Source organism: Poecilia formosa, unplaced genomic scaffold (genome assembly GCF_000485575.1).
Source record: "Poecilia formosa unplaced genomic scaffold, Poecilia_formosa-5.1.2 Scaffold114, whole genome shotgun sequence".
In the NCBI taxonomy this organism is placed as follows: Eukaryota; Metazoa; Chordata; class Actinopteri; order Cyprinodontiformes; family Poeciliidae; genus Poecilia; species Poecilia formosa.
The window spans coordinates 366198-383091 of NW_006800053.1; the positions used below are offsets into that span (position 1 = coordinate 366198).

Consider the following 16894-nt stretch of genomic DNA (forward strand, 5'->3'; position numbering starts at 1 on the left):
ATATATAAAAAAACCCACCACAAGCAAAATGAATAACGATGATGTTTTTGTGATGTAAAGCACACTGAATAATAATAATAACCTTGGTTGATGAGCGAGGTGCAACGTTTGTAAAACAAGAACAGTACGAAAAAGTTAAATTTGGGGTAAAAAGATTGGAGTCGGGCCGTTCAGACCGCCATGAATAAGTCAGATATGGGTCGCAAATAGATGGGGAAAAAAAAACAAAACACAACGGGGATTTGGGTCGGATTTTTGTCTGCTGCGTCAACAAAGCCTTAGAGAGAGAAAACAAAATAGATGCTACGAAAGACAAATCGGAGTTCAACAGAAAAACGTATTTTTTTTTCTTCATTTCAGGATTAAATACATGCTTTAGAAAACACAAGCTTCCATTAATGATGTCAGGAGGGATTATTTGAACAAACCGACGTGGATTTTACTTCTTAATTTTGACATCTCAGCTCAGAGATCAAAGCTGCAGAGCTGCCACTTCCAATTTATTTCCATCTGTTTCGCTGTTTGGACCAGCCAGCGTGGACGAGGTCCAGTACAGAGGCAAAGACGGTAAGTTTGTATGCAGAAAAGGATTTTTTTCTAATCACAACCGTTGGATTCTCTTTGCTATTCCAAATGTTGACGAATATGTTTTTTTTTTTAAGAGAACATTGCTTTCCTCATTGCAAAAATGCAACAACAAAAAAAGGGACATTTTGTTAGAACCACAACTGGTTTCCTGGGTGATCTCCTCCTTTACTGTCCCCCGTTCTGTATCTTTAACCCATAACTCCACAATATTTTTGAGAAAATTAAGAACTGATATTTTTTTGTTTCTCACAAATTATATTTAAATCACCATCTAAGACTTAAACAATGAAATATGTTCTGTTTTGACTATCTCTAAGGCTTAAAAATGCATTTCGACAGCTATCTTTTGTGGTTTGCCACCACAAAAATTACCTTCTTAAAACACAGATCTTAGCCTGACAATAATTGATAGTAGTTATAAGTACTTTAATAGAAGAATGTGGCTCTGTGAATTAAAACCATGAAAAGTAATTTAGCAGAGGGGGGACAAAGAAACGCTTCCCCCGTACCGTTCACTGCTACACGCTCATTACGGGCTGAAAAGCGCTAAAAGGTCAGGCTCTTGAATCTCCCCGGACTTAAAAAGTAACTTGTCATTTTGACTTGGTTTTACACAACCCTCCGGGAGACAAGTTCTGCGCGGCGAAAAATGTTCCTTTCACAACTACCGGTGCACGTTTTATTTCAGCTTTGTACAAGCTGAGAATTCAGCCGTGGCCGTAGGCGCCGCACGTCCCGTTTCACCGCCGTCTCCTCAGCCTCCTTACGAGCCGGTCGTTATCTTTATCACAGGCCAGGTGCCGCAGCCTTAACTCACCGCCGGTAGGCACTGCCGCCCGGCACAAGTCAGGAGGTTAAAATGAGCGAGTGCGACTGACTGGGAGCTTTAAAAACACAGGCAGAGGTTTTCGTATATTTGCTCGGCATTTGGCAGGATGGTAGTGTGTGTACAACTCGGGTCAGACGTTTTGGATTTCCTCCCGCAAGCCGATCATGAGCTGCGTTACCGCTGCAAACGTGCGCAAAACTTTGACTATGTTCCGCTAAAATATATATATATAACTATTTCGCAATTGTGGTGTTTCCATTAAATAAGAAACACAACCAAAAATCACACATGAATAAGTTTGTGAGATAATTCGTCAAAAGACTCGCCACACTTGCAACATTTCACTTGATTCTATGAAGAGAGAAACATGGCATCTTCAGGAATAAAGAGTTAAACTCAAGGACCAACCAGATTTGCTGGTACGGTGGTTCGCCCAGGGCGCCACCCAGGCCAGGACCACCACACACCCACCAGTGTTGGTCAGTGGTTAAACTGGATTTAAGACAATGTTGCATCTTTTTTGTTGTTCTGAATAATTCAGACAATATGTACACTTGTTCTATTAATAGTTAGTTTTTACTAAACAAGACAATTGAAAAACTTTCTCGATGGTCAATTTTTGATTAGTAGAACTTTGAGAAACCATGAAATAAATTCTATGGTTTTGAATTAGAACAAAATAAAACTTAATTTTGTTCTATTGAAAAAAAAAAACTAACCAAACCAAACACTCAAATTATAATAATTTCCTATGATGGAAAAAAAAGAAGGTAAATCTAATGTGCTTGAGGTTTTATCTTAAAATACACCACGGGATTGGACAAGTTTCTCTTAAATGTTGACGGTCAACTTGCCAGAAAGTTAAAAGTCATGAAATCATGTTTGGTGCCAAACTACTTTACCCGACATCTGAATTTGAAGAAGGTCATGAAACTTTTTCAAAATAAACTCTCAGTTTTTAAGCAAACGGAAATCATTTTTGAAAAACCCTCTTAATTTGTACCAGTCTAATCAAATCAAACCTTTACTATGAAATAATACAAAAACATTCAAATTAACTGACATCATGTCATGTTGCGTTAGTGAAGAGGACCCAAATCCAGAGAGGCTGCGGCGGTAAGTAGATTTGAAGATTTAAAGGAAAAATATGAATAAAAAATGGTTAGGGTGGGAGCACAGGAAGCCAGAGGAGGACAAAAAACATCAGAAACAAACAAAAACACAAAGTAAAAGACCAGGAGAACAGGATCGAACGGGATTTAACAGGAGAAGTAAGAGAAGCAGAAGTTTGTAAATACTAGGAGAGTGAATGTTGGGGATTAGGAAATAATCTAATCACACTACAGAATGTGTAGATAAGAGGAACATGAAAAACTAGAGTAACTTAGAATAACTAGACACAAGAACATAAATTAGAATCACTAAGAAAGGACTGAACTAAAGTAAAATCAGAAACAAAACTGAGCTAATGAAATATATGAAACTAAGAAACATAGAAATAGTTTAGAAAAAAGAAGAAACTCAAACAATACAAGATCCTGACACATCAGTTCTAATTTGACTCCATTTGTGAAAAATCAAGGGTCCTGGGTTTTCCCCCAAAATACTTCCAAAAACCCTTCTTGGCTAATTATTGTGATCCTTATTATCGTCTCATGAACTGTATGAATTCTTCTACCTCTGGTGTTTGGTTGATAATACCCAAAGGTCTTAAGAGTTTTACTTTTTCAGTAATACATTAACTATCTGAAAAAGGTCTAAAACATTATTTCATACGTCTGATTTTCACCCAGGCTTCTCAGTCGGCTACAAACTTGCGTCTGGACTCAGAGTGGGCAACAAGTGTCTCTTTCTTCCAGCCGCTTACAAAGAGGTGCATTCATTAAGCCAAGAAAGACAGAGCAGAGTGAGGCAGAGAGAGAAAGAAACACACACACACACACAAAGACAAGAAGACGAGAAGATCACACTTGCTCTGTTTCTCTAAGCAGAGACGAATCAACAAACNCCTGTGTGTGTGCGTGCGTGCGTGCGTGCGTGCGTGTGGGTGGAAGGAGGTGGCTGTGGTGCATTGTAGTTGCATTGCATGATCCTCAGTCTGAGTGCAATGCCTCTGCAGTGCAGTACAGAGGCCTCTCCGATCCGCGCCACGCCGCCCCAACGCCCCAACGCTGACAATCAGCAACACAATGGCTGCTTGATTTCTGCCGCGCATGCCGGGGGTTTGGGTGCAGGAGCTTTTGGTGATGGGGTTTTCTCTTCTTTTTTTTCTTTTTTTTCTTTTTTTCCCCCTCCCCAAATTTCAATCAAACTTCTTTATATATATTTTTTTCCTGATGTGGATGTTTGTGGTTTTATTTAAGGGGGTGGAGCTTCTCGTTTGTGATCTGCTGCTGACGTTACGGACCAGTTTATGGCAGCGAGGAGGCAGCAGCAACGGAGAGCCGGGTCCGGCCCCCGGATCCCAGCTGGCCGGTTTCCAGAGGGACCTGAGTGCGCTCAGGAGGCTCACACAGTGCTACAGACAGGCACAACACAAGGTACACACACACACACACACACACACACTGCTAGATCCACCGCCATGTGCACGCTACTCCCTGGGTAACACAGGATTTAAAGCAGTTTGTTGCTTTTAGGTCTTCAGTGAAGTAAAACTAACTATAATTTTTCTTTTTTTCGGGTTGTTCTGTCCAGGTTTTCCTTCATGAGACCACGGTGCGGCTGATAGCTGGAGCCAGTCCCACCAGGACGCACCAGCTGCTGGAGCACAACCTGCGGCGCAGGACCAATGGCTCGTACTCGGCCGGTACGCAAACACACACACACACACGTTGACTACAAGAGTAGTGATGTACGATGGTGTGTTAGCGACATTGTAGAAAGGAAAAAAAGAGGAGTAAATTTGCAAAATTTTTCAGCTTTTGAAACTCAGAAATTTCTAATGTTTTTCTAGAAAATTTCAGATTGACCTCAAAATTTCTTTCATATTTTCAACTTTTTGAGCTCAGAAATTTCCTACTTTGTTTTTTTTTACAGAAAATTTCTGAGATCAATCTGCAATTTTCTGCAAAATTTACTTTTTTTTCTATCAACAGTATGCTGTCGTAGACTGTGAAGTATATTTTGGCACCCAGAAACATATTAAACTAATGCATTATTATTATTATTATTATTATTATTCATGACTTGTCTAATTGGTTTCCAAACTACTCCCAACTCGACGCCATTGTTAAAAAACTTCACGTTTATACCGAAGTATTTTTGAAAGCGCAAACTCCAGTACTTTATCAATAATTGACAAAGCTATTTTTAAAAATTTTTTTAACTTTTACTGCAGTAATATTTGACCAGTAACGATGAAACCGAGTCCTGTATAAACCTAAAGCCAAACTGATTATTTCCTTTTTCTCCTCCCTGCCTTCGTGCTGCCGTCAGATGGCGAGTGCGTCGTCGGGGAGCGGGAGCGAGCTCACGCCATCCTCCTGGCCTGCCGCCACCTGCCCATGCCCTTGCTGACCCCGCCAGGTCACCGGGCCCGCCTGCTGGCCGAGGCCAAGCGGACGCTGGAGCGGGTGGGCGACCGTCGGTCGGTGCAGGACTGCCAGCAGATCCTGCTGCGCCTCAGCGGGGGAACCACCATCGCTGCTTCCTGAAGACAAAAAGAAAGAAACGCTGCTGAAACTTTTGTTTTCATGCTGAACAAAAAAAGAAACTAACAAAAAAAACACGGAATAGGGAAAACGGCTGATGACGTAATGGGTGAAATGTATGATCCCTACACATTTTCTCATTTATTGTTACAGTGCTACGGCTCCACCGTCTGGACAGTAGTGGTACTGGCAGCCTCCTTTTTAAACCATCAAACCAATCAGGAACTACATCAGAATTTAGCTTCTTCATCCGCAAACGAGCCCACAAATGGATCCAGAGGAAACAATCCAGGTCCAGAGAAACAGGACAACGCATCACACGCCGATGCAGTGCAGATCAGTTTTAGGAGACGAAAGTCTTTCAGTCATTATCGGCACGCGGTGATGAGCAGTTAAATCGCTGCCTCCTTTTTAATTTGCAAGCTCCCCAGAGAGTGGAGGAGACCGGCTCGTTTTAACCGAGCGGCGCCGAGTGTTGTGTCGTCTTAATCTACCTCAAACACTGTGCAGTGGCAGCACTGTTCCATGCAGCAACATATAGGAAAATGAAGCACACGAGTTGGGCTCAAATTCGACTCTTTTACTCAACTCTGCAGACCCGCTTGAACTCGGCTCGTGGGATTCTGTGACGTCTGCAGATGTCGAGAAAACAAATTCCGGTTTTAGTAAAACACAATTAAGCAGATTGTTGCGTTCGATATAGTAGTTGTATATAAGTTGTACATAGCAGTAGATTAAAAAGACGACGTTCTTTGCTTGAGACGATGCGCGTTGACGCGTCGGTGAGGCGAGGTCAACCGTCTGAGCCTTCCGGCGAATCGCGTTGCTGCAGCGTGGCGGTTCCCTGGAAATGAGGACCATCTGAAAGCCCTCGAGCAAAACAGCATTTATGTTCTGTACAAAGCAAATATTTTCTTATGTTGCATCCATTAAGAAAAAAAACAAAACAAAACAAAAAAACATCAACAAGTTGTATCTTTTTAATTTCTTTTTTTTTTTTGTTCAATTAGCTTTTTACTTGTAATTATCGACGTGACGCGGCACTTTTTGTTGTCGTTTCTTCGCTCTGGGTATCTTATTTAATGGTTGTGTGAGATAAAAGCTTTTGGTCGGTCGGTTGTTATTGTTTTTGTATGTGCTAAAGCAGCATAGAGGGCCAGAAACTGTAATATCAAGATATTTCTATTGTTTTTATACAAATGTAGCCCCTTGTTTAGTCATGAAAGGGTTACTTCTTTCACGCAGATGTTTTTTTTTTCTTTAAGATGTGCAAGAATAAGGATAGGAAATTCTCCCACCATTGAAAACAAATTAATGTTTAATTAGTACTGAAAATATTTTTGTGTATATTTAGCTGCCCTGCCTGCTAAATGAATTGAACAAAAGGCAATGGTTCAGCTGGTATCGAGAGTTTTCTATTGATGTAATTGTTACTCCCCCCCATCCCTCAAGATGTTTTATTGTTTGAACAATTTTTGTTTCATTTTATTGTTTTCTAATAAAACAGCAGAAGGTTGTACAGTCGGTGTGTTTTTTTTATTTATTTTGTTGCCTAAATGGAGATCTATGAAACACACGTTAAAGATCTTTTCTCTGTGATCCACGCACCATTTTCCTTCCACTTTTGCTATTTCCTGTTGACCAGTAACATAAAAAACACTACAAAGCATTGAGCTTTGAGGATGTAATGGAGAAAAACATAAATGATTATGAAAAGCTCTTTGCAATGCGCCAAAGAGAGGAAACATTGCCACTCGGTTTGACACTGTGGTGGGTGTTGGCAGATGTTCAGCAGGGCTCGCTGTGTAAAGTTCAATATTTTATTTCTCTCTCTCTCTCTTTCAGATTATTAATGTGGACCAAACCCATCTTGTACAGTTTAATTTCCTGACCCAGTATGAGCCAGGCTTCAGCTGTTTAAAATACAAGCCACAGTTTATCACTGCGAGATGCTTAGACTCCAAAATAAACCCTCATTGTCATCACACCTCCACCAACATGCCAAACAGTTGGTATGAGGTGTTTGCACATATCCTGTTGTTGGGTTATATCAGTGCATTTTTTGGCTAAATATGTGAGGCGTGTAACTGTTTAGGTGGCATGTTAACCAGACGATTGGTTTTGCTTATCAAATATGAAATTTCAACAACAAAAATCACTAATCAATCATAAGCTAGAACATGTTTCCAGTAGAGTATTATAGCTTGAATTTAGCTCAAATAGTTTCACAAAGGTCAAATAGTATTTTTGTAGAACTATTTTACATTTCTTATTAGTATGACGGTATATGTGGCGAAAAGTTTGACAACCATTAATTTATACTTATTACAGAAATTAAATTTTTCGTTGTTGTTTGATGACGTGTCGTGACTTAGCGGAACACAGACTTACATGCGCGTGTTCCTTACCGGACATATTTTAGTGACGGAACCGTGAAACTCCGTAAACTCACGTGTACAACATGAAAAACCCAAAACACAACAACAACACTGCGTCGAAAAAGGCTAAGTTCAAGCCTGGCTCAAAGAAAAGAGAAAACAAATGCGTCGTGATGTTTGACGACAAGGACAGACAGTGAGTAAATATTACGTCACCCCCTGAAAATGTTGGATTTGTTAGCCAGCTGGCTAGCATGTTAGCTTAGCATGATAGCTAGAATGTTCTTGTTTTTGTTCATATTAACGCTATCATCGGGAACGTTTTGATAAAATTAAAGGGAATAATGTGCATGTAGGTGAATACCACGTACAGTAGTGACGTTTAAACCCACAAGCTGACACTATTAAACCGGCTAACTTTAGCAAGTTTGAATACTAACCAGCTTTATTTTCTGTTTTTGTTCTCTCTGTTCTCTATCAGGGACTATCTGACTGGATTCCACAAGCGAAAAATTGAAAGGAGAAAAGCAGCGGTGGAAGAAATTAAAAAGAAAATAAAGGAGGAGCAAAGCAGAGTTAGAGAAGAAGTAAGTGTAATTAAAGAAGAAAAAAACAGAAAAAGCATTGGGTTGCAGCTTTTCAGCTCTTGTTGTTTTCTTTCAGCGTCATAAGGAATATACGAAGATGTTGAAGGAGAGGGAAGAAGCTCTCGGTGAGTTTTAATGGAAGTATAATGTAACGTGTAATATTTTTTGTTCGTTTCAGTCACGTGATTTTTCTTCTTGTCTGCGTCTTCTCCTGCAGCGGATGCAGAGGACGAGCTTGAAGATGCGGTGATCAGCACCACGGAGTCTGTTCAGTACGACCACCCGAACCACACTGTTACCGTGACAACCATCAGTGACCTGGACCTCTCGGGAGCTCACCTGTTCAGACCTGCGACAAGTGATGTAAATGTTTACTACTATTCTATGTATGACACGATTTCTTGTGCTTATCGTTGGGACTCTGACATGTATTTGTTTGTGATTTGAAGGCTGATGAAGAGAAAGAGGACGACAACAAGGAGGAAGACAACAAGGAGGAAGAAGAGAAAAGACTTGCAATGCCAAAAAAACCAAGGGACTTGATCATGAACAAAAAGTAAGTTGAGCTTATTGAAGCTGGTCAAAATTGGTAGGACGATGGTTCGAATTATTTACACATTTACCAGATTTAGTTTTAACTTAAACATTTTTAAAACATGTTATTGTTTTGAATCTAGAGGAGGCTTGGAGATCATCACCAAAGATAATTATCAAAATGCAACGAGATGTTCAGCAATTAGAAAAATGAAAAGTAAAAATAAAATGTCCCCATTGTTTATGAAAAAGTAAATAGCTTTTGTTGTTGCACTTTTGTAATTTAATACAAATAAAACTATATATATATATATATTTTTTTTTTTTCTTATTTTTTTGTTTTTGTAGTGAAAAACTTAACCATCTTTTAGTATTTACTAAAAAAAAATTACCAGAAAAGCTGGCAGTTGTGAAAATAAAATTATGTATTTTTAATCATAGTTTTGTTACTTCTATTTGGTTTCAAGCTTAAGGAATATATAGAATAAATACCAGTTTTATAGCCTAATGAGTAGATTTCAAGTGGTAATTATGCATAATATCCCCTTTTAATTGCTTCATACTTCTGCCTTTATAGTGTTGTCATTTGTGACACATTAGCTACACTTGCTCAGACAATTTTTCTGTATTTTTTTTTTTTTTGCTCCCTATAACACACTCATTATGTAATCTTCTAACGTCATATCTGCTGCCCCTCTCTCATTTTTTTGCGCTGCAGGATCCGCTCCCTCACGACGGCGCTCAGCTCGTGCACCAGCAAGCGGAGGAGGAAAGGGAAGCAGGAAGGCCGAGACAGACGAGGACGTTGGCCAGACAAGAGACCCGGTGTCACGGAGGGTGTACACAGAGGAGGGAGGACCAGCAAGAAACAGAGGCGGAGACAGACAGGGAAGAAGACAGACCATCTAGACTAAATGTTGTGTATGGGACAAAAAAAGAGGACATTTTATGTCAGAATCAGCTTGAGAGTCTGTGTTTTAAGCAGATGTTCAGCTGAATTCTCCATTTTGAATTCTTACAGTATTTGCCTCTGGAAATATCTTGTATATTTTTCAACAGTTATGAGTTTTTTTTTATGTAATTCACAAATCTTACTGTACATGCTTAAAGTTTGGGGTCACATGTAAAATAAAGTCGGTTTGTTCCGCTTGGGATTTGGTTCCTCTGCGTACTATTGTTTAATTAGGAAACCCGATGCTGTAGTCAACATCCTCTGCGGTGCGTCAGGAAACGGAGCCTCGGTCGTGTATTTCCTTCAAGCTCACTAATACCTTTTTGTATGTGAGCGTAGTCTAAAATGTCGCCATGTTTAGAGCGACATTTACTGCTCAGCCTGGCTCTGTAATGTACGTTAAACGCCCCCTAACTCACTTGTGTTTACTTATTTACGTTAACCCGAGCCGGGCGCGTGCCAGCTGTCACTCGCCCACGCGCGTGTCATTTCGCTTTCTAAAGCCCATGATATTTAATACAGCTGAACGCCCCAGTGCGGGGAACCGGCGGGGGCCCACTGGTACCATGTTGGTTCTGGGCTCGTGGGCGCTTCGGGGTCAGCGGTGCGATAAGCGAGATCCACCATGGATGCTCCAGTGTCAGCCTCCGTCAGAGCAGCCAATCGGGTGGATCCGATGTTAGCTAGCCCCGCTGTTCCCGGCGGGGGTCCGAGGAGCATTTTATCCTCAAATTCAAACAGCAGGAGCCCCTCTGCTCTGGTAATTACATTTTTTTTTTCGTGTCTTCTTCGTTGGAGGAAACATTTCTAGCAACCTAAAATTTAAATTTGTTTTTAAAAAAAACTGCTCAGGTATGTAAGACATTAACTGCATGACTGTGTGTCACCGTTTGTGTATTGTGATTAGAAAGCAACTTCTATTGTTATATTTTCTCTATCAATTTTTGTAACTTGTCAAGGGAACTGCAGATGCAAATTAGCTTTTCCTGTAATCTGGTACAGCTCGTCAAATTGTGGCATATTTGAGTTGTACGTTGTCGACTTTTTAAATAAAGTTAATTTTCATTCATTCATTTAAATTTTTTGTCACCTTAGATCAGTGTTTCTCAACCCTGGTCCTCGCTGCCCCCACTGCTCTGCACGTTTTAGATGTGCCTCTTTTCCAGAACAGCTGATTCAAATTATTGCATGACCATCAAGTACTGCAGAAGCCTGTTAATCACCCAGAGATACAATTCAGGTGTGTGGCAGAAGGGAAATACTTAAAACATGCAGGACAGGGGGGGTCAGTGAGGACCAGGTTGAGAAACACTGGCTTAGAGGCTTTAGTTTGTAAATTAATCTTAATTTAAATGTAGTGTCTTGCAGTAACTGGGAGTCCTCAGACTGAATGCTCTCTCAAAATTTATAAGTCTAGCCTTATGTTGTGGATGAACAATTAAATTAATCATTCTTTTTATTTATTTTTTATTATTATTCTGAGCTTTTGCTCTTTGCTCAGCCACTACTATAAAGTAGTTGCAGTCCTGTAAGAAGATATGTATTGAAAATAACTAATGGAATGCACCAGATGATTTCTGTTTCTCTTTTATAGATTTTTCCACTTCTTTTGTTTTTAATTGGACCGTATTTTATTTTTGAGAACGCCTGGAACGCAGCCATAGAGCAGCCCTCCTCCCCCCTCCTGCCCTCCGGACTCGGCATGTCCCACTCCAGCGATGAGCCCACATGCCCCAAGTTCCAACCCAATATCTTTGACCCCTCCCGCTGCCACGAGTGCCTGCGCCAGCGGCACCTGCACGAGAGCGCAGGGGAAAGAACCGAGCTCGAGCCTCAACAGAAACCCCTGCCTGAGGATGGGGATGCAACTGGGAAAAGCTCTGGACTTGGAGGTGGGATCAGGTTGAGCAGGGCAGCGCTGCTGACGCCAATCTCTTCCCAGACAGAGGAAAGAGACACCAGCAGCAGCAGCAACAAGGTAGGAAAGGACTGTGGGTAACCTGGAGAAGAGATGCTTTGTGTAAAACCAGAGTACAACAGGCGCTGACTGATGGGATTAGTTTGGATTGGAGGAAAGCCTGGCAGGGGAGGCTCTTTTCAGGTCAGAGGTCACGGTGGCAGATGGGTAAAAGTGTGGCTAGATGAAAAACAACATAATTGATTAAGTTTTAAAATGTATAAGATCTAAAACAAAACAAAATATTTTTCTTTTTTTTTTGTTGTGCTAAAAGGGATGTTTTGTTAACTGAGAGTGTGACAAAACACTATGACAAATATGAAAATGGATTATAGGATCGTGTAGCAATGTGTTGCCTTTTAGTAAATTAAGAAAAATTTGACTCATTATAGCAGAGTTAATGTGGAGGAAGGCAGCAGCAGCTGCTGCTCTTATTATAAATGAATGAAGTTGGATCACTTACTGGCCTCCAGGGAAACTGTAGCCTCTTAGAAAGAGGCGCAACGTGCAGCAAGCAGGATGAGCCGGACTGAAGCTGTAAAACTGCCTGTTTGCTGCTTCTGCCGGCATTCACAACAAAAATGACATCTGTGGCTGTTTTTCATTAAATCAGGATATCATTGTTTTTAAATAGTGCCAGCTTCTCAGTTTTAATGGTAGTTTCCTAAAAGACGACACTGTCTGACAAATGTGATGAATGGGTCTATTTTTTTTAATCCTTTTTAGCAAAAGGCAGTTAAAGGAACTGGTTTTAGTGTAAAAAAAACCAAAAAAACAAAAAAAACATAGGATGTTGAAAAATTAATGAGGAAAGCCACGAGTCGGATCAAGTTTCAGAGTGTAACCCTGATCAGACAGCGGCGTGAACATGTGAGCGTCTGACTGGGAGGAGAATCTCTATCACATTCTAGGAGATGGAGTCAGTCAGAAATATGTGGAGCTGTTAACTTTGAACTCATCTGTACTTTTACGTCTATCATCTTCATCACATCTGAGGATTTTTTTTTTTTTATTTACCCTTTGCTTGAAGACCCAGCCTCAAAGATCAATGTCTTTGACTGGGAGCTAGGTTGTGTTTTGACTTTGATTGGTCCATTTCTTCCAAACAGGAGGACTCCGACACTGTTTCAGTGGTGAGCAGCTGCTGTGATGTCAATGGAGGCCAGGCGCGTAATGAGGAGACCTTTCTGTGCATCCTGAGCTCCGACTGCAAGCTCTACATTTGTGAGGACAACGAAGCCACAGACAGGTGAGAAACCTTTACAACCGGGACATTTGGATGAGTTAGAAATGCTAATTTTAAGGGCTATATGTGTAATTTAAGTGTTCTACCAAGTTGGGTTTAGCAGCTAGTCATATGTAATAAAACACTGATTCTACATTCAAACATTACATTGCAACTTTTCTGGTGTGTCTTGGTTGTGTTGACGTTGAAGTCTCACCGTCCCATGTCTACATATGTCAATCTTTCAAACAGCTCTTGTGACCAGAGTGAAGAGTTCACTTGCTCTGTTAGTACCGACGAGGAGTACTTGCCGATCCGAAGTCACCCCACCAAACTCAGGATGACCCGTCTGGACCCTCCACCTCATCGGCCCAACCCTCGGCAGGCCTGGATGGAGGAAACGCAAGGTGGTGGCAGCTTTAGTCGAGGCTCAGGTGCTTCCAAAACTGCTGACATAATTCTTTCGCAAATCGTTTTCATGAAAAAGAGCTGTGTGTTATGTACAAGTCACAAGACACTTGAATGTCGGAGAAAAGGATCACCTGATCTTTGATGTAATGTAGTTGTGGATATTATGTGAAGCAGCACACTGAGTCCTTAGTACACCTATGACTTAACTGCACTTAATCTATATCCAGTTACAACCAGAGGTGTCTTTTTCTTGGCATCCCCATTTGGAGTCACCAGCTGAGGTGTCAGGGAGTAATTATCAGTAATACAATACAATACCACTCAGCGGCAACTTTATCATGTGGACCTGTTGAATGTATGGAATCCAGCCAATCGCATAACAGCAACTCAATATATTCAGTCACCTAGCATGGTGAAGGCAACACGTATACCTTGTTAATGGCAGAGGAGAAGGCAGAGTGGTCCAAGATGGNGATCACACTTGCTCTGTTTCTCTAAGCAGAGACGAATCAACAAACTGAGAGCAGAATGAGCTCTGTGTGAGTCAAAGCCACGGGGGGGTTAACGGTGAACGCTGTGCGGTGTGTGTCATCAACCCGTTACGAATGCGCAAAAAGTATGAACCGGCCTGACGTTTTCATTTGGGATTTGTGTTTGCGCCTTTACGTCATGAGGAACACGAGCTTCAGTGAACAAAGCAGCAGCAGCAGCAGCAGCAGCAGCAGCGCGGGGCCCCGCTTGCTTCTGGGTCAGCGGCAAAAAGACACTGGAGCTTTCCGACTCCTTGACTGAGAACGTGAAGAGACTGGCAAACCGGCTGGAGCCCCGGATACAAACGCTCCCGCAGGCCGACCGAGGAAGAGATTACCACCCAGATAACGCCGACTGACCGAAATGGAAAGTGGGAAATAAAACAACTTTTGAAGTCATCCAGTGAGAGGGATTCTTATTCCTCCCTGGTAGCAAGTCTCTACCCCCTCTGAGTTCACACTGGGGCAGGATTGAGTGCCATCAACCCCGCATACCAAAAAGCATTCCGGAGGTACGGCACGTCAGAGTTATGAAGGACAACGGGGATGATAAAAGCGAGGAGTGAACCATGATTCACGGGGAGGGAGATTTACCGGAGTAAGGAGAGGATCCGTCTACCCACTGAGTGGAATCCACAATAAGCAAAAGACGTGTGCAAAGAGCCAAACGCCAGCAGAGAGGCAGAAAGGCCCCGGACAAACACAACAGACCAGAGATGTTCTGATCGGGAGAGAAGTCTTCAAAATGTTCCCCAAATAATTAAGAGTTGTTTCAGTCTCGTGAGGCAGAGGGGGAGAAGAAAACACAAACGTCAAGAGAACAGATTAATTAGAGACTTTGCAGAGACGCCAATACAGCTGCCTCAGTTACCTTCCTGGTGTCTTGATAACAAAAAGTACATGTTGTCTCTGTAAGCTCCCGTCTGGTTAAAGCTCATTACGAATGAGGGGCTTGTGCAAGCAAATGAAGCGCAGCGCAGACAGAATGAGTCATTACGGCTTTTTTGTATGTGAGATGTTTTGATTTTCACTGATTAAGAAACTGAGTTGATGCTCATCTAGGCTGGATTACCAAATCCTGTACAGGAAAGAACAAAAACCCAAACAAGAAAAGACACAACAAAAAATTAGAGCTGCTATGACTTTGGTGAACTATATTTAATCAAAAGTATTTTGGATTTAATTTCTGAGAGACTCATAAACGTCACTGACGCACTCCGATGCTCTCTCGGCTCGAAGCGGCGCGTTACGCCGTCTTCTACTGCGGTCAGCAACGCAGAGCTGCAAACTTGAGTGAAAATATGAGTGAGTGGAGTGAGACTGGTGAGCTCAGCAGTAAATTTCACTTTAAAAAACACAGCAGTCAGAGCAGGCGACCCGCATGCGGAGGCTGGAGTGTGACTTACATTTATTTAATAGATCAACAGCACTAATTTCCTCCTTTTAGTGTCAAAAAGTTTGACATATTCGGACACCGACTGGATTTGACTAGATAAACGAAGAAGCGAGTTGAAATGTCCTGAAATGCACGATGTCCGTGTGTTTTACGGCGCCATAAAGCAGCTGTAGGTTCTCCACACTTCACTGGCTTCTGGAGGCGCTAACAAGGCGCCCTGAAGGGCAGCGCAGCGAGACGCCATCAGCAGCCTCTCCACCCAGCTTCCTGTCTCATCCCATGCTAAACTGGAGCTAGGCTTTAAAAAAAAAGAAAAAAAAAGAAAAAGAAAACGGTTAGCTTTGTTACATCAGACGGCTGTTTGAGCAGAGGATTTATAAGGAACCGAACAGAGTTGCCTGAGACTCGCAGGGTTTTATTTTCACCATAGCCTAAAAACAGCAACATGACCTTCCTCTGATGATACGAGAAGTTTCCAAAAATAATGTTGCTGAGGACGCTGCGGCTTTTATTCTGAAACCGGCAGCGTTCACACCGGTTTTAAGGAAAAGGCCCTCAGTGATAATCCAACGCGATGATGCAACAACAAAATAATTCACTTTATTCTGAACAATGACAGAGTTTTATCTCCAATTATCTCTCAATAAATAAGAGTGTTCTCTAAATATTCATGTTTTACAGTAATTCTATTCAAAACTATGAAGTCGATCCTGATAACTTTGATAACAATTGGTTTGTAGCTAATGGAAAATGGAAAATTTAAAAGCAAAATGATTTTTTTAAAAACCAAATGTTGTATTAGGGATTACATAACTATGAAGACGGTTGCCTGGGTTTGCAAATTAGCTAGAAAACCTACATACATTTTGGTTTTACTATGTAGCATTGTTTGATACAAACTTTAAATGTTAACTGGTTTTTTTTGTCGTCTCATTCGTGTTGCTTTAGAAACTGAATTTTGCGTTCGTGTTCACTGCAAGCTACATCCATCGAAACCAGGAGGAATAAATGATTAACACGTGTGTAATGACTCCATACTTTACACTTTCTGAATCGAGTTACTGGAACAAATGACCTTCTTTTTTTTTTTTTTAGATGATATTTCAACTTATTGAGTGATACTCGTACATTTTATTGGCCGGAAATTACCCGCAGCAAAGTGCGGCACGTCCAATAAATCGACCTTCGTTCCGGCCCCACAGTGGAAGAAGAGGGATTTCTCTTTCTGAAAATGTGCTTTCAATAAAACATGAATATTCTTCCCAAACGGCTCGCAGCGGAGCCGTCTGAGAGTTCCAGTAGAGAAGAGTCGGTCTGCGGTGCGCCTGCAGGCGTACCCCCAGAAGGAGCCACGCTGAGAGGAAATCTAAACACCAAATCTTCTGTGTCTGTAAGCCGTCTCCCTGTTTGTGGGCGGCGCATTAGACACGGAGTCTGTTTGCACTGCAAAAATGTTGCCACGGTTTATTTGACGGCATGAAAACTGGTCCGCAGAGCTAATCTTGCAAAGATAACCGAGGAAATGCCGTCTGGTGAATCTTTCAAACATTTCTGAACGTGCATCAAACAAAGTAGTCCCTAGCAAAAGTATTTATACCCCCCAATTACTTCTTTTCTGTCACCTTCAATGTAATGTATTAGAATTTTATAAGATATTCCAACACAAAATGTTTTGTTTCTAGCTGGTAGAGTTGTACCGCAAAAACGTGCAGCTATAGCTGCAACAGAAGGTGGATCTCGAGCGTTGATCAACTACTTTTCAAATGTTTATTTTTGGAAAATTGAACAAGCAAGTACTATTTGTTCTTCCACTTCTCACATATGCATTACTTTGTGTTGGTCCATCATAAAATA

The 16894-nt window shown here is 41.4% G+C and overlaps 3 protein-coding genes across 6 annotated transcripts in view; all 3 read left to right on the forward strand.

Moving 5' to 3' along the window:
* Positions 1–6022, forward strand: part of srebf2 (sterol regulatory element binding transcription factor 2) — a 30203-nt gene extending 24181 nt beyond the window's left edge. The window contains exons 18-20 of the mRNA XM_007560246.2: positions 3781–3957; positions 4115–4226; positions 4856–6022. Of these exons, the coding sequence (XP_007560308.1) occupies positions 3781–3957; positions 4115–4226; positions 4856–5073 (507 nt within the window). The 3' untranslated portion in view covers positions 5074–6022. The remainder of the gene's footprint in view (positions 1–3780; positions 3958–4114; positions 4227–4855) is intronic.
* Positions 6023–7451: 1429 nt separating this feature from the next.
* On the forward strand, positions 7452–9724 carry nol12 (nucleolar protein 12). Its single transcript, XM_007560247.2, has 6 exons — positions 7452–7644; positions 7930–8035; positions 8112–8160; positions 8253–8398; positions 8485–8591; positions 9288–9724. The coding sequence occupies exons 1-6, from the start codon at positions 7532–7534 to the stop codon at positions 9481–9483; spliced, it is 717 nt and encodes a 238-aa protein (XP_007560309.1). The 5' UTR covers positions 7452–7531; the 3' UTR covers positions 9484–9724.
* Positions 9725–10816: 1092 nt separating this feature from the next.
* The window catches only part of triobpb (TRIO and F-actin binding protein b), a 30873-nt gene continuing 24795 nt past the window's right edge, over positions 10817–16894 (forward strand). For 3 of the 4 annotated variants that reach the window (XM_007560248.2, XM_016675475.1, XM_007560250.2), the window contains exons 1-3: positions 10817–11499; positions 12588–12727; positions 12956–13137. In XM_007560248.2, the coding sequence (XP_007560310.1) occupies positions 11224–11499; positions 12588–12727; positions 12956–13137 (598 nt within the window). In that variant the 5' untranslated portion in view covers positions 10817–11223. The remainder of the gene's footprint in view (positions 11500–12587; positions 12728–12955; positions 13138–16894) is intronic. The other variant, XM_007560249.2, reaches the window with a different exon arrangement.